At 39.9% G+C, this 23,899-nt stretch overlaps 1 protein-coding gene across 1 annotated transcript in view; it reads right to left on the bottom strand.

The window, feature by feature from the left end:
* Positions 1 to 22,937, bottom strand: part of LOC123790410 (uncharacterized) — a 404,586-nt gene extending 381,649 nt beyond the window's left edge. Inside the window, exon 1 of the mRNA XM_087862347.1 lies at positions 22,734 to 22,937. Coding sequence (XP_087718473.1) covers positions 22,734 to 22,894 — 161 coding nt within the window. The 5' untranslated portion in view covers positions 22,895 to 22,937. The remainder of the gene's footprint in view (positions 1 to 22,733) is intronic.
* Positions 22,938 to 23,899: the final 962 nt, after the last annotated feature.

Below are 23,899 nucleotides of genomic sequence, written 5' to 3'. Positions count from 1 at the left end.
GACAGTCCCAGACCTGCCACCTAGACAACAGGTTGTGTGAACCACACCATTACTTGCAGCGGCAGATGGCACAGAGGAAGCTGAGCTCCCGGGTGTCCCTGACTCCAGAGCTACAGCAGTCCTCCGGAAGAAGCAAAGACAACCTCTCAGGCACTTATTATTTCTGTTAGCAACTGCCAGTCCATTTCATACAAGATCAGGGTGTAAACGGAATCACATATGCTGAAGCAGAAAGGGACCTTGGGGCTCACCTAAACTAACCCCACATTTAACCAATGCAGCTAGTAAGCTCAAGAGTAAGTGGCACCATTGTGATCAGAACCCACATTTCTAAAGATTTGAGAAAGAAACAGAGAGAGAGAGAGAGAGAGAGAGAGAGAGAACGCATGGGGAAGGGGCAGAGGAAGAGGGAGAGAGAATCTCAAGCTGACTCCCTGTCTAGCGCAGGGTCTGACATGGGGCTTGATCTCACAACCCTGAAATCACAACCTGAGCTGAAACCAAGAGTCAGACACTTAACTGACTGTGCTACCCAGGCACCCCACACATTTCTGACTCATAATCCAATCTGTGGTTTACTATATAGTGTGTTATTTTTAAGTTAAGCATCTGACATACATCTCTTCTTTTAAAAATAGACAGTAGACAAAGACCTAAAAAAAATCAAAGCGATGCCATTTAAAAGCACATATAAAAATAAATTAATGTTTACTCCATTGGTTTTCAACCGGAGGTCTAGTTCAGAATCACCTGGAAAATTTTAAAAAGCACACATGCCTGATCCCCACCACAGACTGCTGAATCGGAATCTCTAGACTTAGCCATCATATATGTTTGCTTTGAAAAAACATCATATGATTTCAATATACAATTTATACCAACAATGTGGAAAATCCTCCTCTTTTACAAACACTGGATAGGAAAATAAAAATTCTAACATCCATAAGTTTAGACAAGTATCAAACCCCCTCTTTTCTACCAGATGTTCCATTACTCCAAACATCTTTACAATCATTTAGCATAAACAAACTGCATTGTGTCCAGATGCAGATACATAAAACGGTTCGACTTCCATTATAAGTTTGTATGGGAAATAGTGAGAGGAGAGCAAACAAAAAAATCCATGGGAAATTCTAAAGCCTCCTTTCAGTCAAGAATTCCCAGGACTTCCTCACCCACCAAATCCTTTAGGCAGCCTATTTCCAAGGATTTAGGCTGGCTAGTTTGAGTCCTGTATCCTTGAACTCCATTTGGCATAGATAAGAATGAAGAGTGAGGTCAAGATAACACAGCAAGAAGAAAAAGAAAAAAGCAAAAAAGGGTCAGGAAATACACAAAGGAAATCATTAATCCTTAAACATGCCAGAGGGGCCCAGGAGTAGAAGAAAAGTTGACCCTCAGAAAATTGACATGGTAGCTGAAAAACTGTGAATGATATTTGCCCACGTTGTTGGTTAAGGGCAAGAGTTCAACATTTCTTTTACACTAAATTTAAGAATGGTAGACACTAAAGAAAAGTTATTATTTCAGCACATGGCAGATTATAAAGAGCATCTCTGATATTTCTGATGGAGGCCTAAGCATTCCCCTGAAGAGGAATTGCCTCTGTTAGAGGGTAAGGTAAGAGTAAGCCAACTACCAACTCCAAGTCTGAGCGAGGGGCCGTGGCTTAGAAGGGTCACTAGTTTGGAAAATTAAACTACTCTCCAACCTTGCCTCATCTTCAGTTTGTCCTCTGCCTTAATGTTTTATTTACAGGGATTCAAGTTCTCTTTGCTCAGGGCAACAGAACAAAAAAGAGAGGAAACACAACTACTTCGTGACATACTTGCTTTTCTATCACGGCTTGGTTTCCTGGCAGCTCTCAACACCCTTTGTTCCAGCCAGGAGTAATCCAACCCAGCCATGGCATTTGTTCCCTAACCGAACGTCTTCCTATCGGTGAGAATGCAGTGGGAGTCCACTGTTTTGTGTTTGGTTTCTCTTTTAACAGCCTCGTCTTTCAATGACATCACTCACAGCCCTGAGATATGACTGCACTTCCCTGGCTGCCTGATAGTAAAGCAAAGGTTACCTTCTATCTCACAGGCCGTGTTGTCATCAAAGAGCTCTATTTCACAGATGTGACAATGCAATAAATAAGATTTTCTCCAAGTGTGCAGAAAGGCCAAAGCAACCTTTACAACGGGAAACCAATGAGGCAGCAGGATTCAAGTCGCCTCCCTAACAGATAACCAGCTTGGCTGCCTCTGATACCATCCCACCCTTCAGCAAAGAGTGACTGCTTTGTCTTCACCTTTATCTTTGTTTTGTTCTTGGGGCCTCAAAATGAAACAAAGAAAAAGACCCTTTTACCCAGGATGGATGGGCAGAATATGGCTATCCACTAGCCATGGATAAAGAGACTGACTTCATAATGACTTGGATTTCACAGACTTAGAAGAGTAATTTGATAGAGCCTTAAAGAGAATCATGGTGAGAGTTTTAAAAATTAAAAAGAAACAGCCTGGAAAGCATCCATAAACCTTTGTGGAAGTATTCTTCTGGGCACGATTGTATTTCCATTAGTTTAGTCCAAGAATATTTACTAATTGGAGTCAGGGGCTCAAGTCAAGTCTTTCATTAGCTGGGAGGAAGCCATTTTGCCCTTCAAGCAATGACAACGGCACTTCATAATGAAAAGTAGGGTTCTGTATGAAACTGCAGTGTAACTAGAAGCAGGGTGTCTAAGTGTCTCAGAATAAACAAGCTTCAAGTTTTATAGCAGGTAGAAAATACCAGCTTCCCTTCCATGGTCCATTTCAGCAACTGTCATGGGAAAAGAGCAGGTCCACTCTTGAGCACTCTCAAAATCTCTTTGCCAACTGAAACCAACACCAAACCCAGACCAAACCACAACATTACAAAGAGCTGTTCTCCTATATCACCATAGCGAACAGGCTCTTACCTAAAATAAACGTACAGGCAGACAGGAGTTTTTCCTGAATGTGACAGTTTGACAAAGGAGAGGTAAACAGAGTGCCACATGAGGGCTAGTCTCTGAAATGCTTTATTTCAAGGGAATGAATCTACATCACAAGATGATCCGTGGGTGCTCGGTGCTATGTGCTTATCACGCGGATGGTGCCCTCCTTCCTTTAGCTCACCCTGTCGCCTGTGTCTCTGCTGGTTTGTTCCATGAAGGTGTTCTGAGCCGGGGACCCCTCCAAGTACCATGTGAAATTCCTACCAAGAAGTCCCTCTGCTCCAAAAGAGGGGGAAAGAAAAATATTTTTTCTGGCTTTGGTCTCTCTCCAACCTCTTAATTTTCCAGATATTCCAATAGCTGTTTTCCAAATTTTCCAGTTTCTACAGCTCTGTGGCCCCACCTTATTTTGTCTAAGGAAGAAGCAAAGCACAATGGGTCTGGGGACTGATCCCTTCTCTGCTGTTTTCTAGATGTGGGACCTTGAAAAAAAAATCACTTGGCCTGGAACCCTAACTTCAACAACTGCAAAATGGAGATGACGGTGCTGATGGGTTATTCTGATAACTGAGATAATTTGGGAAAAGTCGCTCATGATGCTTGACAGGTAGAAGGAAAACAGGGCACATCACTGGCTTTCCCTTTCCTGAGATTATCCAACTCAATTTTTTTTTGGGGGGGGCATCATTCCCTCATTAACATTTACTTTTTGGAAGGTGGAGGTATTGAGGTCAGGTGGTTAGAAAAGGACAGAGAGATCTTTTGACATTGATTTGGGTGCATGTTTCCTCCCAAGATCTGAGTATGTGAATGGCAGCTGGGATCTCAGGAGAGGGCGCTCACATTATTATTGCACTTGAGATTCATATTTCTAACTAGGTTGAGAGGGAAGTGGAGGCGTCTCTATGTAGCAAAGTCGCTTCCAGAAATCCAGTATTTAAGATGGCTTGTACCTCTTTTTTGGAATGAACTACACCAGGACTTAGCTCATCCCCTCAACTGGAGGAAATACTCTATTTCATTATCCGGGCTCTACATTGCCAAATGAACTGTCCATCCTTCCTGTGGGAAAAAACAGCACTGTTTGTTCATCCTTCCAGGCTTGAGGGTGAGGAGGTGTCGCTGCAACTTCTCCATACAGAGTCCTTTGTCATTTTTTGTTTCCTTCTGACTAAATGCCCAGGCATTTAGAAGTGTGAGATTTGCTCCTGGTGATCCATGAGAATTACCCAGTAGCTTTTAAAACACTCCAGTAAAATTCGAAACTCTTGGGGTTGGATCTCGGCACAGGTAATTTTAAAAGTCCGTCAGATGACACCAACATGCCTCCAGGACCGAGAATCACTGCTTTAGACCCTCAGCCCCACCAGGGTTATTATTTCATAATAACTTAACCATTGTAAGGTCTCCAACTAAAAAAATTTTGCCCTCTAACAGGTCTATTTTTCCTTTGCCTTGGCGTTCTGTTTTAATTGTCCCATGCTCCATAAATTATCTTTTGAATTCTTCCAGTAAACGCACTGTGATAAGTTTTTAATAACTAGTAATTCGGACAAAAATTCGAGGAAAGCCCAAACACTTACAAGGGTAAAAGTTGGGTCCCCAGGCTTGTGACTGGTGATTGAGCCAGGAGGCTGGAGCTGGGCTTCAGAAGCAAAATTCTGAAACACACAAAAATTAAAATATGAAGAAGAAGTCCCATCCTGGGGAGCGTGCACTCAGGTGTGGGAGAACGGCATCCAGGCATCCAGTCTTGTAACTGGTCTCCTGTGTGTACTTTCGTTTCCTTACAATCTCATTTCCATACCAAAGCCTGAGTGATCTTTTAAAAATGCAAATCACTTCTCTGCTTAACACATTCTAGTAGCTTCTCACTACATATAGAACAAAATCCAAATCCTATTCCACGGACAGCAAGGGTTCCTGCTTACCGCTGTGTTCCCAGCTTGTACCCTCCTCTGTGCTTCTGACTCTGCTCGGGTCACCCTGGGTGTCTTCTCTTCTTTACTAATGCACATTCACTCTCCACTTTGGGCACCTGTTCTCACTTTGTCTGTTTGGAGGGCTCTTTCCCCAGACCACAGAAGCCTGGCTTGAACTCCTGACGCCCAGCAGCCCCCCTCCGACCACTCTCCACCTTATAACTCCTTGGCTGCTGTGCTCCCTGGTGCTGCCACCTTCTTAAAGCATCATGTTCATTTTGTCCCCTTTCTAGAAGGTGAGCTCTGCAACCCCAACTGTGATTTGCTCACTGCCGTGTCTTCAGCACATGCACAGCACCTCTCTGTTGGTCCCTATTTCTCTCTAGGAACACAAGAAGTGGTGCCCCTCTTGACAAAGGGCTGCAGACCCTGTCCCAAAGACCCACAGCTCTACGAGTCCCTTTGAGATATTCAGAAAGACATCTTCCTCCTTTTCAGTTAGACGCAGGCCTGCACTGAGATGCACAGGCAGATAATAGCTTGAATGCTGGTCCTTACTTATCCGGTGCAAGGGAAGGAGGTGACCGAAGTGCCTGGAAGATGGTAGGTACCCAGTAACGGTTTACTGAATGAATTTACAGAGGGTGGTTGTGGCAATGTTCACCCACAGAGCACATTGCCCTGTGTCTGGACGTAGCAACAGAGAGTCAGCAGTAAACCAGCGGTATGCTGATGAAGGAGTAACAATCACGCCTCCAGAAGAAACAACAGACATGACCAGAGTTTGTAGCATTAGCCAATTTCCATGGTGTAAACAGTCCCACCATAGCCCATTTGCAGCTATAAATGTGATGCAAATGGCACACAAAATTCTTGAAAATTGAATACTTTCACCAGCTATTCTTATGATGTCACCAGTTTATACTCATTCCCGCACACCAAATCAAGCCCTACCCCAGTGTTAAACCCTGGAGGGTGTCAGATGCCTGTTCAGAGAAGAGGACTCATCCCACACTTCCTCACAGCAGAGATAGAGATTGCCCATATACTGTCTGTTGGCATCTTCATGCACGTGAGGACCAGGACATGGCTTGTCTTCTGGGTGGATTGGGGAGCTTCAGAGTGGTTCAGAAAATAGAGGAGAAAAATAATATTAAGGCAGACACCAGTTACCTAATTCATTGAACTGTGCTTCATTCACCTACAAAATCAACAATTTGGACTAAATCCTCTCCATTTCAACTGAACAGACTAGTATTCTATATGCCATGTGGGGATTCATGCAAAGAGAGGGGAAAACTAGAGTATCCGTGGTTTCTATATGTGAATGAGTTTGTGCTATACATGTAAGTAATGTATCAATCTTTCTAGGCTAATGAGTATTTACCACACATGTCTTTTTCCAGTTGAAATAAAATGATTTAGGTTAAATTTGCCCTGAAACGAAAAGCGAAGCTTAAGAACTTTTCCAAATGCCAAGGACAGTGTCTACGTTCATAAGAACCCAACTCTTGCCCGATTTTTTCTATCAGAGCTTGTATACTGATTTTCCTCCTTACTTCTCCACACACCCCATTTGACATCCTTTGTTTGATGGGGGATTTCAAGCCAAAGTTAAACACGTGCCCAGGAGCAGAGACAGAAAGGAAATCCAAACCATCAAGCTGGGGAAGCATAAACCACTGTCATCAGGGGCTCAGTCACAGCCTTCAGAGTTATAATTTCTGATGTTGACCTATCACTTTGCTGGGCAAATACTAGTGTTGAAATCTATTATTACTACCCCTCTCCCCACTTCAACCACCAGAACAAACATCCAACTTCCCAGAGAAATTCATGTGTGCTCGGGTAAGACTGGAGCCCTTTGCTGCAGCCTTTAGACGGGGACACTGAGCCCTACGAGAGTCTGTCACCCTCACGGGAACTACTGAATCATGTATATATATAACTTGCATAAGAAAAAGCAACAGCCACTGTCAATGGTGCCAATATAAAAATATCTTAATAGCCAGTAACTGACTAATGAATACGACTGTAATAACAGTTTAATTTGAGGAATTCTGACAGCTGGGTGCTTTGATGAGCGTGGTTTCCAAGGAGTTCTGTTCCCATGCTGAGAATATCTCGAGCCTGCTGATTGATAGCAGCAGTGCAGAACTGTTCAATGTCACCACCTCTCAGCTAAAGTAATAATAAACAGGAATGTTATGGTTAATTTTTCTGTATGAATTGTTCAGGCGCTATCTGGTAAGTACCAACCAATACGGCTTAATAGCTGCCATTCTCCTGAGAATTGTAACTGGAGGGGAGCCTTTTTTCTTTTTCTTTTTCTTCTTCTTCTTTTTTTTATCAGCAAGGTTTATATAACAAGAATGAATGCAGCAATTCTTAGTTTTCTGGTGGATTTATTTTATTCCTTTACATAGCTCTTGCTCATCCCATTCTGCTTAGCAAATGTAATTACTCTGGTTAAGATGTAGCTTCCCTATTATTTCTGAACTTCCCAAGATAGTTTAAAGCAGACAGCTAGGGCATGAAATATATGGTTCTACAACTATCTTAATTATACTGCGTGACTCTGTGTTTGATATGGAATAGCAATGTCTGGGAAGTGAATTTAATCTCTACAGATTTAGGACGATTGCCAAAAAGATTCATTGATTTTTTTTTTCCAGAAGCGCAATCTTTTATTGTATAAATGTCAGAAGCTTCAAATTATTAGGAAATGTGTCAAGCAGCTCAAGGTATAATAACATTCTTTAGAGAGCTTGATTCTGAAGACAGTGCAATGAAACGTTCAGAAAGAAAACATGTCTTATGTTCTTAGAGAATAAAGCTCTGGGATTCGTTTTAATTTGTCATTTTGAACAGGATGAGGCCTCCACTGGGTACTTTGATGTGAAAGCCCTGGGTATGATGTACAGCCATTCCTTGGGCACCCACAGCTTTACAGAGACTTCAGCAGTCCTGGGAAAGAAGATACGGACTTGGGACCTGGGGCTTTGGAGCTGAACTATAAAAAATCACTGGGATTTGTCCTGGTGAAGAGGTCATGAAGAGGAGGTCATAAAAAAAAAAAAAGGAGAAAATATTAGGAGCTATGTCACCAGCTCAAGCAGAGCTTTTCTACGTCCTTAAATCAAGGGACTATCCATAGTGTTAGGCAATGTATTACTTAGGGTGATTTTTACTGCAAGTAATAGAAGGCCTACTCTAACTGGTTAGAATAACTAAGAAAATATAGTGGTTCCCATATCCGAAAAGTCCAGAAGGTGGGTGGCCTTCAGGCATGTAGGATTCAGAAGTCAATGATATTATAAGGGTGTGAGCTCCATTTATTGTTGTCACTGCGCTCTAGCTTGTGCATGGGATTCATTCTCAGGCTAGCTTCTAGCTATACTTGACTCCGTCCTTCGTCTAAAGATCTTAAGGTAAAGTCCTAAGTTTCATGCAGATTTGACGGCTACTCTTATCAGAAGGTTCAAAGTCACGGATTGGCTTAGCCTGGGACCTCATGGAGACCAAATGGAAAGCGGGAGCTCTTAGGATGATGGCGGTAGATGCTGGTGCAGCAGCCAGTAGCAGCGTTTTCAGAGATGGGCACAGTATTCTTTCCAGACAAATAAAGGTTGACTCAAAGCCCAGAAGGTACAGATCCTCTTGCACACCTCTGCATACCAGTATGTCAACGTTTCCAAGCTAGACTGAAAACTCGGTAACACGTCTTCGCTGCCTCAACAACATGATCTATTTTTTCAGCTTCCTGGTGTGAGTTCATTCGAACTTTCCAGTTGAGACTTCCGGTAGTCAGCAGGAACCCTACATTGCACCTGGGCTGTTCTCATCTCACCTCCGTGACTTTGCTCTTCATTCTTCCCACACCCTTCATTTGAGCAGTCACACCGACACAGCCCTGAATGTCGTATTGGAGGAGGCAGAGGAGAGTAACTACAAATGGACTTGCTGCAATAAGACTGACGGTTCAGACTGAGCCCTATTAGCAAGTTATTTACCCTCACTCAGCCACAATTTCCCTGTATTTAAAAGGAGAATATAATGGTACCTAATTCAAGTGTTGTTGCAAGCATCAAATAAGTTAACATGTAAAAAGCTTAGAACAGCTTGGCACTTAGCATGCATTTAATAAAAGTTAGCTACTATTATAATTCTTTATGAAGTCATTCTCTGACCATCCCACATCTCTCCTCCCTTTAAACTACTATGCTGTTATGGCCTGAATTCCTCATTCCACACTTAGACATCTGTATGGTCAAGTCACTTTATATAGGATAGGAGGCTTCCATTAGATACTTCCTATTTCTCTGTATAATTCAATGCTATAACTGTATTATACATATCTACGTATCTAGCAAATATTTACTGAAGAAATGGAATGTGGCTAAGAGTATTCCTATGCTTGTTCAGAAAGGATCACAAGTGCCAAAAGTACCATCTGAAAAAAACCATAAAAATTCACCTTTCCAACAAGTATTGTTTGTGTACAATAAATTAAAATAGTAAGTCTATGGAGCTAGAGAAAAGTTGGTTATATGTTACAGTCTTAAAAATTCCATTCTTTACTCAAGAAATATTTAGTAAGGGTTATGATGATTTCTGCCTTTCAGAATATTCTTGGGATATTTACTAGGTATAGGAAGATCAAAGTAAATAGGACAATTTCAGACCTAACAGAAAAAGTAAGCATTAAATACTACCAATGTTAAGAGAAGTGTAAAGGAAAAGTATAAAATCCTATATACTGAATAGACATGTTTATCAGTTTGGGATGTGGCACCAACTTTCTCCATCCCCCAGATGTATAGATTAAACAGAGCACTACTGGCACACACAGAAAGCTGTTATAGGTATGTTACATGTAGATAACAATAACTTATCCGTATAATGCCATATACTTTCTATAGTACTTCCCTATTTCTCATCTGATATTACCATTATATGTTACAAAGAAGATATTATCCTCTCAGTTAAAGGTTGAATAGACTAAATTAGTTGAGAGAAGTTAAATGCTATTTTCAAGATCAGAAACTCAGAGAGGAGTGGAGCTGATGGTGGGTTTTACGGACTCCATGTTCAGTAATCTCTCTGTATGCTTCTCTTGGTGCCCCTCCCCCTCCAATTCTTCTACTATCAACTGCTGGTTACATATATTTGATGAGAAGAAAAAGGTGACTATAGAGAGTATATTTGTGAGAGCAAATGTGGCAATCCTTTAAGGACTATGAGATTGGATATAAAAAGATTTACTGGCTTAGCATTTATTTGTCTGTTGCAAATGATACTCATCTACCAAGATATCCCTTTTGTTTTTTACACACTAATCCCGCTTCATTCTTGGAGATTCAGCTCAAGTGTGCCTCTTTCAGGAGGCATTCCCAGGTCATTCCTTCTAAGTCTCTCTTCTCCTTAGCTGAGCTCACACATCACATGTATTTACTTCTCTGTCTTCCTTAAGGAGGATGAACTCCTCAAAGCAGGGTCTATGCCTCATTCACCTTTGTATATTTAGTGTCTAGTATAGTACTGTGGTGAGGGTTGGGGAGAGAAAGAGGAGAGGGGAGAAAAGTAGAGAGAGAAGGAATATAAGAAAAAGAGAGAGAGAAGGAGGGAGATGGTATTATACAGTGCCTTTTTAATTACTTTAAAAAGTTTAGTTTTCAAGTTAGATTCTTGAACTCCGTGAGACAAATAAACTTCAAAGAAGTTCTTTAAAATCCTAATGTACCTAACTCATCTCTTTTCTTTACAGAAAATTAATAGCTGCCTTACCTGTGGATTAAAGTCAGCAGTTGATGAATAGGAATAGTTTAAGATCACACATAGCTCTGCAAAAGGAAGACAGCTAGGCTAGAGGTCAGGATATATGGGTTCTAAGTGTCACTTCATAGCTCTGGATCTCATTCTCTGTAATCAGAAGAGTTCTGTAATAGGAACTTCAAAGGTCCCTTCTGGTTTTAAAACATTGTATTATGAATACAGATTTTCATGGGGGATATGGAATAAACCAAAAAACGTACCATATATTATATAAACAAGGGGGAAAAATCATATTACAATGACACAGTTAGACAAAACTGAAGTCCCCAATACACCTAATATTGCGGAAAAGAAAGGCTCTTTATTCCAGATGGCTAATTGAATCAAAGATTTGTGTTAATACACATGAAAATGGCATGCATAGACATAAACTTGGTACTAAATAAATCAGAATAATCATGTAGCTTTTTCTCATGTAAAAACTTCTATTTATAAGCAAAGATAAAAGAGTAAAGGACAGAATAAAGATAAAGGAGCACATGTGATTCATTTATATACCCAAGGTTCATGGCTTTTAATGACAGATGAAAGGAAATTATTTTTTTCTTGGATATATAACAAGCTATTTGTAGAGACTGAATACTATTTCAGCTAATTTGTATAGAAGCTCCTACTCTTGCTACTGAAAAAGGCTTTTTTTTTTTTTTTCTTTGCAGTCTGACTTTTAACAATCAAAGAGATTAAATGGAGCATATGTTGAGACTATCCATCTTTGGCATCCCAACTGTCTTCTCATCAAAAAAATAAAATCACATCACATAAATAACACATTAGTGGCTGTATTTCCTGCTTGATGAAACTTTTTTCTTTGTCCAAGGAGCCCTCTCTCTCTGACATAGAAAATCTGGGGCAAAGGGGATGAAAGGATAGTGGACACAAAATCAATTCTTTTTCTCTTTAAGACACACATACGGTGAAGGAAAGAAGAAGATAGCAAATTAGTTAACCATCAAAATGCCTGAACCATATGGACAAAGATGAAATGGCATATATAATAATAATAATAACTATTACTATTATCATCAGTAAATCTGCCCCAAAGTTCTTAGCTGTTAATAGATGTGTAGCTAAATGTTGTTAGGAGCAATCTTGAGAAATTATGGCAAAGCAACTGCATATTGTTCACACTCTATCAGTAACAAACCAGTATAAACTGAGGGCAGGGATTCTAGTTGCTGCTAAAACAGTTCTGTCCTTGACCTTGCAGGTCAGGGTCAGAGTAATAGAATAGCCAAGGAGGTTTAAAGGTTGGAGACATTACATCAAGATCTGGTATTTTATAAGACAATATGGAAATATCATTTATTCAGCAACAGATATATGTAGGTCAAAAGCAACACTGGGAAGGATATGTTGAATTTGGCTTACAATGAACAGTGTCTTGAGAAAGTTGTCATTCTTGTCACAAACTGCAAAAATGTGACTCTACTATCAATCATTACATAGCCCACATATGGACTGTCCTTCATTTTCTAAAAGCTATGAAAATTGCAGATGGCAACAGCCTTCAAGAAACGAAATAGCAACTTAGTAATGAGGTGTTTGAAGGAATCATGTTGAGACAAACCAGGCTCCAGATAAATCAGTATATTTTTACTTATTGTTGAAAAGTCCCATGACCAGATTTTTTTTTGACAGCAGAGAGAACCTGTAATATTTCTAGATGGTTGTTTTCTAAGACAGGGTGAATAGAAAGTCTTTTTTTTTTTTTTTTCCAGGAAGCCAAACACCAATCTTGCCTAAAAAAACAAACAAAAGACTTCGTGTCTAGTAGGAGATTTTGGGAACTAAGAATGTTTTCATTTCTCTTTGGTTTCTATTTTAGAAAAACATCAGCATCAGTTAATGGGGTGTACTTTAAGTAGAAAGCCTAAGAATATGCTTGTATTATGTAGGAAAAAAACATCTTAGTGTTTTACCTTAGTAAAATTCACAATTCAGACATGCATGATAAGGTCCTCAATTCAACCACCCTCAGGCTAACGTTGATACTGGAGCTCTAGATTTTGTGACAGCTTCATGTATTTCAATATATGAAACAGCATTCACTAGGCTAAAATTTCTTGAGAAAATCACCTATAGATTTATAGCGAGTTTTTTTCGCTAAGACTGACTTCTTTCCCATGTTTTCAACATGCAGCTGAGTTCAGAGATTATAATGAACATCTATACACGGTCACCTAGAGTCTACCATTAACACTTGACTTGCTTTATCATCCATCCATTTCCCTATCCCTCCTTGTAGATACCAACTAATCCATCTTCCGATGCATTTCAAAGTGCACTGTAGACATCAGTGCACTTTCTCCTCAATATTTCATCATCCGTATCATTAGCTGGAGTTCATTGTTTGTTTACAGTTTTATTCTTTTGATGCAAAATTGACAGTGAAAAGAACACAGCTTAAATGTGCATTCTTAGTTTTGAAAAATGCACACATCCTTATTACCACAACTCCCAGCAAGACATCAAACATCACCACTATTGCACAAAGTTCCTCAATGTGCCTTCAGTATATTGTTGGGAGTATCAGCACTTTGTTCTTTTTTATTGTAGAGGGATATTTTGTCATGATTACACTACAATTTATTAATTCTCCTGTTTTGACTTGAAGGCTGCTTCCAATTTTTGACTGTTATTAATAACACTGCTGTGAAAATTCCTATGCATGTCTTTAGAATCTCGCTCCATCTACAGACATTCTCAGTCTCTTCTCACAAAACTAACGACCCATTTTCTTTATGTGGAAGACTGTGTACTTCTGATTGCAAAATGAGTTTAAATTTCAGGCCCCGCTTGGACTTGATCGATTCAGTGGAGTGTTTTTATTTTGTTCTGGTTTTTTTTTTTTTTTCTTTCATTGAACATTTGAGCACAGATGGAAAGAATAAAGAAAAGGAAGTAATGACCTTAGGCATATTCTTGAAGTGTGAACGCACTGTTTTCTTCTAATAACTTATATGTGAAATATCAGTTTGCAACTCTAGGAGAAAAAAAAAAATAGAAGCATTGCTGTATAATCTCTGTACTTCTTCCATAAAGATTGACTGTGACTTAAAATAGCCTAGGGTTATTAATGCTGTAAATCTCTCTGAAAGAGATTTCAGTTCTTGTTCTTCTTGCTCTCAAAAAAAAAAAAAAAATGCAGTGTACCATAGATCTCACATAAATGACACAATTTCAAACTCTATCAAGATTAGATTTTTACTAATGCCCAGGGCTAAAATGAATTATGGAATTCTTAAATATTTCTCTAAATAACCAAATGCACTGAAACAAAACTTTCTGCTACAGGAAGACCATGTCAAATGCCTACCTGAACAGGCGAAGCTTTGACTTCTGGAAGACTACACAAGAATGAGGATTTTATTATTGAATTAGTTCTTCAAAGGAATTAGAAACAACTAATGATGCATAATTCTAAGTTGCAGGGTAGGTAGGAATGAGTATAAAGGTTCTGTCTAACTTACAAAGTTTTACGTCAAGAGTTATTACGATACTATCTATAATTTTCTTTTCTGGAAACCCATTACTGCATGAACACACAACTGGAAACTCTGTGTACATGATACAAATGATTCCTCTTAAATACAGAATGATTTTTAAAAAATAAAATATATACAGAAAGAGGGTCCATTTTTTAAAACAATTCAGCTATGCTGCTATTTCGTCTCTATCCACCCACCCACAATATTTCCTTTCTAAGACTTCAGTGTTTTTCAGGAAGGCAAATGTACACTACAAGGTTTTACAAAGAAAAGGAGATAAAGTTGTATTATTAGGTTAATATCAAGAAAGTTATGTGTATGTATAATGTACACAATCCACAGAATGATAAAAATTAATAATAATCTTACTGAAGTGAATATCATACCAGTATTTGACATGACAGTAATAGCAGATCCTTTCAAAATTTTATTTTTACTCTTTTTCTTTTAGATAATAGAAAAGAGCCAATGGGCAATGATTCCTTAGCTATCTAGGTCAGGAAAGCCATCTGGCACTCGTTTTAATCACCATGAGAGCCTTGAAGGAACCAATAAAGCCTGTACTAATATTCCAATCTATTCACTAATGGTGATAATCACAACATCTGGTCAGGGTTTCCCTTTACAAAGGTCTCGTCCAGGATTATATTAGGTATTGAAGCTCCTATTGAGCTCTTGACCATCAACAACAGCTTCCCACACCCATCTTTGCTTGACTCTAGCCTGACTGACCCTCTTGTCTTTGCCTATGGCCCAAGCCAATCTGCATTCTAATCTAAATATGATCTGAGTGTTTACAGGAAGCATGTCATTCACAGATTCTAAGAAGCAACCTCAGCCTCCACTACTGTTGCTGTATAGTTGTACCTGTTTACAAATGGTTTACTTAGACTCTAAGTTCTTTTAGTCCGGACTCTGTCTTGGGTTCCTGCTGTTACACGGTTACTGTTCAGCATCCACTATGGTAGCTCACCCTTAACTCTTTAACCTCCTCAGTGTGTCTTTTCTTTGTTCCCTTCCAGACTTGGGTATTGTATCTCAAAAGCCCCTGATTCCTTCCTCTTCTGTTCATCTCTTGACCTCTCTATATTAGACCCAATGGTTTTAGATTTATCTCTACTTTAGCCAATGCAAATTTTATGTATAATAGAATAATAACTGGACCAGAAATCTGAGGTATATGGATTCTAATTTGGACTTAACCCTAATCAGCAGTGCAATCTTCTGGGATCTTCTGGGTTTCCTATTTATTTACACTACGAAGAAGACATCTCTCCAATTTTGCTTCTAGTTCTAAAATCCTATAATTTTGTACACATCTTTATGATGATAATAATTAAAATTCACCATCCGCTAATAACTAGGTTCGGTTATGTTCAGAATTTCCCAGTTATGACAACCACCCCCATATAAATGAGACTATCTAGTCAATAGAGAGATTATCTGAGTCAGTTCTCAGTATGGTTGCACATAAGAAATACCTGGGAAACTTTTACAGTATCTATTGCCTGGGGCCCATTCAGACCAATCAAATCAAACTACTGAGAGCAGGGCATATGTATTATATAAAAGCTCACACATGTAATTCTAATGTACAGCTGAGATCATGAACTACTATACTAACCAAATGAGTCAGTTTATTGGACACAGATTCCAAAAACAACCATTTCAAGGGGTGAATCGGACAAAGTATTTCCTGGAACAACATAGGATATTAATAAATAAGTACATGAATTCAAGAAGCAAATTGTCCTGTCAGCACAGACAAATCTTACCTTTTAGAAAATACCAACATAATGATTTTTGGCCCCAAACTCTCTTATATACACATTGGTTGATCTAAAAGACTCCTGAACCCTTTAAATATGACAGAGACACTTCCCTTTTGGAAATTGTTGCGTTTCCCTTAATAAGCTGGTAACATATATTCTTCTGAATCAAGAGTTCAGCAGAATTCTGCTTGTGGTGCTAACATCACAGACTGGCAGACAGTGTTGACCAGGAAGATCGCCTGGATTTACTTGACTGGTTATGAATTAATCTCATTACCTTTCCACACTCTTCCTGTTAACAGTGAAATTTCACACATACTCACACAAGTATAAAGTCATAAGAGTGAAGGACAAAGCCCACGAGTGAGACAAAATGGATAACAGAAGTAATCACCGTGTATTACCACTGCAAAAATCAATAAAGCAAATATGTTCTTTTTAAGTGTCATATTACAATAATGTTTTTCTGAAGACTGTTGTCTGCATTCAGTTTAAAAAGGCATCTGCTTGTGTTTGCTTACAACAAAAGGGTGGTTGACTTAATGAATTATTTACAGGCATGCAATATGGCAACAGTGTCATTACGAACTCTCTTCTAAGGTCTCCTCTGGCTACTCCTGGCAGGGTGTCAATTTGCTTGTTTTTATGGTAGGTGCACGACAATTGTGAAGCTATTCAAAGAAATGAGATTCTGCCATTGCACTTACTAATGCACAGTAAGAAAGCCATAGTGACAAGAATGGCAGAAACATTTCTTTGGCATTGAAATGTGTAATGTAGAGCTCATGGAAAGGAGGAACTATTAGAATTACATAAAGCTGAGTGCAGCCTTGAAAACAGGCCCAAGGCCTTAAAGAAATCAGGACAGGCCTATAAGAGGAGAGCTGAAGAGGGGAAAGAAAAAAAAAAGCATGCTCTGTGACTTCTTTCTTTTCCCTGTTATGTAGACTATCTACCTCTCGGGGTTTGCGTGCCTGGGGAGGAGTGGGAGAGCTTCTGCATCACATGATGAAGTAGAAGAAATTAAATCAACTTTGGAGTTTTAAGAAACCAAAATAAAAGGTTTAAAAGGAAAAATTATGAACACGAAGTAACACAACATAGTAAAATCTAATTATTATTTTTGGAACATCCTATCAATCCCAAATTTGCTACAACTTCCTTCTATGCAACCAGAATATCTAGACAGACAGCCCATTAAGGCAGTAGGTGGCTGTCAGAAGCAGGCCAAAAAGAACACCACACTTCACACAGGAGGTTATAACCTCCCTGCAGGTCAGAACCACATCTACGTGGCGCAGTGCTCTGACTATAATCACTTACCAGCAAGACTGGCTGAGGGAGCCATTTGATGAAACTTACATTTCAGCCTGTATAAATAGCCCCAGGACAAGATTTTGTAAACTAAAATCAGTTACTATGGGTAATTTCTTCCCCATGAGCCCACAGTGCCAATCTCCGAATTTGAGAAAGAGGCTATGAGGAGAATGAGTAAGAGGTGTGGCTGTGTATCTACACTTTCAAAAACTCTGGTGACTGCCTGCTATGCACTGGGCCCCACACTCAGCCTGGAACAGACGACAGTGAACCAGGCCTCCATCCTCCCTGCCTTCATGGACCTTACAGTCTAGGAGGGAATTTTTGTCTGAACCTCTGGTGGGCTTTCTATATACTAGGGATTCTGGTGGAAGACTAGTCTGTTTATCTTCATATGCTTATTATACTCTGAGGGCCATAAATGTTTATAGCTATTTTTTTTTTCCATATTTGAATCAAGGACACGGTCAAAGTAGTAGATTTTCTTACGAACTCTTCAGAAGACAAACTCTTAAATGCCGCTAAAAATGTGACCCAAGTATGATCAGGTGTCCCTGACACTGAATGCTTGAGCTGCATGCCCTCTCATGATGGGCATACAGGCTCTACTGTGAAAAATAGCAGCTGTGAGCTACGAAGCCGTCTGGGAGGATCGCAGTACCAGCATACACATTTGGATTGTAGCTGGAGCGTTTTCTGGTTTGAAGGATGGGAGAATTGGGCAAATTACCCCCTTCCCACCAGGAATGAGGACTTCTCCGACTAACAGCTTTGAGACACTGTTCAAAGGAAGTAAGAAATGAGTAATCACCAAGCCAGCGGGTAGGACTGATGAATTTGCCCTGGCTCTAGTCACAGATCAAATTCACCAGAAAATTGCCAAAGTACATTTGCTCTTTTGTAGTTCTAGATATAAATTTAAAGTTGGGATTACCAAGTCTACTGGTCTTTTTATCTTTTTATGGTTCCTGTAGCCATGTGATTTTTAGGCACAGAAAGGAGCAGTAAGACAGGGCTGGGGGGATGGACTGTGAAGCTCAGGAATCCAGGGCAAAAGAAGGGACCCTTTCCAGGCACAAGCTGTGCAGCTTTGGATAAGCCACTTAACCTTTCTGAGCTTCTATTTTCTCACTGGGAAATACGGAAAATAATAATAATTATAATAATACCTAAAGTAATGACTGTCATGAAGGTTCAGATAATTAATGTAACAGTTCTTAGTCTAATAAGTAATAATACAGGTTCAAAAACATTACATTTACATTATTTTCATTGTCATGATTTTCGTTTCCCTACCAATAAACTCCTCCGACAATCCTTTAATATTAAGCCAACATACCAATTTCTTATAAGTCATCTGTGACCCCAAGTCCACCACGTGCATGCCCTGGTGTTGGTACACAGGAGGAAGGCAAGGAAAGACTACTATTTCAACATTAGTCAGACATTTATGTATGTTGACTGTAAACTCTAACTTCTCTGGAGAACACAGGCTTTGTCTCTCCTATTTGCTACTCATTTGACCCCCAACCAGCGGTGCTCTGATGTGTGTGCATCAAGGGCAAAGACAACAGGGCCACTACACTAAGGACAGTGGGAAAAGAAAAGAGGTTAAGGGCTCTTCCTTGCCAGCAGAGTACTCTTTAAATTGGTTTCCTTTAGGACTTATTTTCTCTTGGGAATATCTTCCTTTCTTTTTTTTTTTCTCCTTCAAATTCCTCCCTATTACTTTGTTGCTCCCTCTTCGCTCCCAAACCACTGCTGAGAGTTTTAAAGCTGTCTCCCGTGTGGGAACAGCCTTCTGAAATGGGAAGGTGTTGAAAAACTGGGAAGAGATCCATTGGAAATGAACAAAGGAAACTCTGCTCTAGAAAGAAAATCTTTTTCCCTTCTGTAGGGCTTTCATTTAGCCATGTTGGTGAAGCTCAAGGACCAAAATGAAGGAAGAGAGACCAATGAGATCTGTCTTCCTCAGTCACCAAGCTGAAGGCCACAGAGGGTCCAGAAGCTCCGGAATTAGGAATATACTGACTGAGAGGGTCTTTTCTGAAGTACCTATTCTTCAGAATTATCTGCTGCAGAATTCCAGGATTCAAATTCCGTCAGTATACTCTGGAGTATGGAGAAATAGAAGCGACGTTTCTCAACATTTTAAGTACCAAATGCCATTTAATTAAGCACTCTTTGGGAAGCCACATTTGACTAATATCTTGCTCATTTAATTTTCATATTTCTACTGAGTTGACGTCACAATACTACCAATAAGCCTTATCACATAAGGCCTATAATCAGGAAATAACCAAGTAATATAGAATCAAATAGGCACTATTGTTTCTTTTTTTCAGTTTCTTATAGTATCAATTTTGTGTTCATTTTAAAAAATGAATATATTCAAAAATAAAGAAATCTATTCAAAAATATATTTTATGCTATTATAATGTCTTTTATTTATACAGTGGCTTATTATTTCTAAATTATTCACCATATGTTATGAAATTAAGATAATAATCACACCCAGTTTATTATTATCTCAATTTAACAGATAAATAAATGGACAGAGAAGCTGTATCTTGTGTAAGGCCCCAAAGTTAAAAAGGGACAGAAGTAGGAAATAAACCCAGATGCCCTAAAACTGAGTTTTTGATCTCTTTTCACCTCATTGCAGTTGGCTTTGTTATATTATCAAAGCAGAGAGGAATTTTGTATTTCAATGGCTTTCAACTTATTTTTAGCACTGACTTCATTCCTCAAATGAAATGTCATGCATAAACTGGATGCATGTGATGAATAAAAGTGGGTGGTAGACCATCTGCATGATCCTCACCCCCCCACCCACCGCCACACCACCTCCATCTTGGAGAGGTCTCTGAGAACTTCCACTAAATCCAAACAGCTTCTCAGAGTACGGTTTGAAGACACTCAACATCTAGCTATGTCTCATCCCTTCTGGGCATAAGCGCAAGTGGATAGGACTGGTTACACAGTTTGTGGAATACAGTGCAAAAATGGAAACATGGGTTCCATGTTAGAAAATTAAGAATTTCAGGATGGCAATGGCAGAACTAAGCCTGAGGCCCCCATGAGTGAGGGTTCTGCGTGATTACACAGGCTGCGTGTCTATGAAGCCAGCCCTGTGTGTGGACCAGAAATTATCTCACCCTTTTACTAAATGGTCTCTAGACCAGCATGTTTATCTTTTCTCAATGACCCTTGTCTATGCTCTAGTTCATTCTCATATTTATGTTTCTGTTGGGAAAGGGCCATTAAAACTGTTCAAACTATATTGTAGTGGGATAATTTTTAAGTTTTCAAAAAAAAATATTTCTCCTCATGCCTGCATACCAGACCTCACTCTAGCTCAAAGAAGACACCCATATTCCCAAGGAGATTAATTATTATTATTATTTTTTTAAAGAAGCCTGAAGTAAAAGATAGTCAGCTTATGTCATAGAAGCTCACAGCTTGGGAGTGGTTACTGAAAATTACTTTCATCTCCTCCTCCTAATCCTTAACCCACCATTATAATACTAACCATCAATCTTGGTGGGCTCAGTGAATAGACTGTATCACTAAACTGTGACAGAGACACTGCCATATGTTCATCACACCTGTCTCATATTGGTCCTGGACACCCAGGAAGATGGTGTTTCCCAGGCTCTCCTGCAGTTAAGCGGCAGTAGAGTAAAGAAAGAGTGATGTTTACCATTTCCAACCCTGGCCGCAAACCTGCACACTCCTCCAAGCACGTGCTTTTTCCTTGGCTGTTGCCAAACACAGAGAACCCAGAGGGGAATGCAGATATCTTAGACGATGAAAGAGCAACAACATGGAAAGATCCCAGGGTCCCCAAGTAAGTCCATAAAAGAGAGCATCTTGGTCCCCAACACTGGTTCACACTGGACTGTGGGGTGACTGAGAAGAAATTTGTACCATATTATATGACTGAGATTTGGGGTGGTTGTTTTAACAGCTAGCATAATTTTACCTACATATATAGTACAGAGAAGATATTTCTAACATTATTGTGGCTTAGTAGGAATTAAGAAGACATAAGTGAGCATTTCAAATAAGGTCCTTCTTCTGATCCCAGAAAATTTGTGTGAGGAGACGTATAGAAGAGGTTACGTATAGAAGATATATACATGTCTCTAGAGTTTTCCTGTTTGGGCACCATCTTGGAGAAAAGAGGGCATGTTAAGTACATTGACAGGACCATTGAGGGTATCATTTCTTGCCCTTATCTATATTTGTAACTTTCAGAGGAGACCTTCTTACTCTAATAAAGGATAAATCACATCAACCCAGCAGTGCCCCAGGTCCAGGCAAAGGGAACCCCTGATATCCAGCTTTCCCAAGTATCCCCTGGTTCTTAAGTGGTGTAGACAGAACATGTGGTATAATCTCACTGGAGAGGAGGCTAGAGGGATTACTTATGTGAGGAAACATGGCTGTCCAGCATGTGCAGCTCAGGAAATAACCAAGACGGGGCCAAATGGAAGTCAGAGCCATGTGTCACAGAAGTCAACAGAGAGAGCACAAACCCAAATGAAGTCAAATCCACCAGAGAGAACTAATGGGCCTTGAATGAAGTGGATCAAGATCACAAGGGACCTGACCACAGAGTTTTGCTGGGAAAACCTTCAGAGCAAGCAGCACATGGATGATAGAGGCAGGAAGCTCGAGTAGAAGGGCCGTAACTATTCTCTACTCCCGGAAAGTTTCTTAAGTCACCTGGTTCAACCAACGTGCCCAGATAACGTCACAAGGAGAGAAACAAGACATGGGAGCTACTTCAGAGAAAAACATGCTTCGTCAAAAGACTAAACACTGTAACTGGGCTGTTTAAATCATCTGAATGGATTATACTTTAAACAGGATTGGACATTTACCAAGTTTTTTTTTCCTGTTAATCGTGATGTGGGAGATGGGGAGCTGGCAATAGATGGAGGTGTGGGGGTATGGATAGTGACAGGGTTGGAAGCTTAAGACAAAATAAAGTATACATGCTTTCTTTGCACACCTGAGTTTTGATAGGAGTTAAATGTGGTTAATCTTCTACCTAAGATTAAAAGAACAGTGAACTAAATAATTTCAGACTCTGTGCTAAAACTCATACACCTCAGAGCTCTCTCTCATGGGAAAGCCTGTCCACGACATGTTTTTGTGGACTGCTGTCACTACTTTTCTCTATTCAGCGGTGCCACGTTTTTTTAAAGGCACAATTTTCCCACCTCCATTCTTGTGCAGTATAACACACAAGAAGGAAAAGTGTATAAAACAGCGCCAGGTTTTTCATGGTTTTTCCCCAAGCAGTGCCCTAGAAAACCATGCCTGCCAAGAACAATGTCAGAACATCAATTGACTACAGCGATAACAACATACCCAGAAGGCAGATTGTCTGACAATAAAGTTGCCAAAAAAGAAATTGCTGTACCTGTGGAGACCTTGAGTCATTCCACGAAGGTGGTCCATAACCAGTAATAAAGGCAGCAGAGGGCAGCTACGAGTTCTTCTTTTAAACCGGTGGGAGCTTCCTGAGGATTCGGAGCCATTTGGCTTTCCTGAGTCACTCCGGGAGAGATACACGTCCTTCATCCTGAGCAATGAAAGTTCTATTTAGAAGACAACAACCACCAGCACTAAGCATTTCCCTCTTCATGCCATTCTTGCAATTTCACTTTGGTTAATGATTGAGACCAAATCCTAGCCCCTGATAACGAGCTGCCAGATAGAACCGCATGGATAGAAACGTCATTGTTGGTTCTCATTTTGTGTGAAACTCTTGCATTTACTCTAAGTTGCTTTAATCAACTCTTTTAACCAATTCTTGAGTACACCAGAATGGCCAGCTACAGTTCAAGCCATAGTAGGAGAGTCTAAACTTGAGTATTTCTGCGTTTAACAGTAAAATGGATGTAGAGGTTTTTGCATGGACCAGAGCATTTTGGGCCATAGCAGATTTTCTCTCTTGTCTGGAGAACTTACCAGACCAAGTATTCTTGTCTAAGAAAAGGCTGAGAGCACAGAGAACGAGCACGGAAATGGGATGTAAAGTCCCTGGGATGGATGGTAAAAGTTTATAAAAGACTATGTCCAACTCTTCAAAGTGAGGCTGACTTCTAGGTTTTTTTTTTTTTTCTTTCCCTCTATCTTCAAAGTATACACTAGGAAAGCAGAAGGAACTGGGAGAAAAAGACACAGATTTTGTGACCTTGTCCCCTGGTGAAGTATCAAGATCTGTGTGGGTTGGGGTATGTTACTCACTTGTAGAATAACCTAGGTTTTGATCTGTTCTCTAGGCGTTTATGCAGGGTTGGTGTTCTCCACCAACGAGCCTGTGAGCTCATTTGGGGCAGGGATATTATGCCAGCCAGGGTCTTAACAAGATGGCACACTCAAACTAGGATAGTTCAAAGAAGCTTTAAAAGAAGAAGAAAGATGTGGGCAAGGTGTAAGGAGATCACAGGGAATGGTACAGCACCCAGGATAATCGGAGAGAGACTGTTACCACCCTAAGCTTGAAGCAAGCCGGAAGAAAAGCGTCCTGGCGTCTCTGCTCTGTGACCTTTCTGCGCGGTCAGTTGAAAGGAGGCAGACCAG

This window comes from Ursus americanus, chromosome 5, assembly GCF_024610735.1.
Source record: "Ursus americanus isolate L20-20 chromosome 5, mUrsAme1.1.p, whole genome shotgun sequence".
NCBI classification, from domain to species: Eukaryota; Metazoa; Chordata; class Mammalia; order Carnivora; family Ursidae; genus Ursus; species Ursus americanus.
The sequence above is the reverse complement of the archived record's forward strand: the minus strand, read 5'-3'. Positions and strand labels throughout refer to the sequence as shown.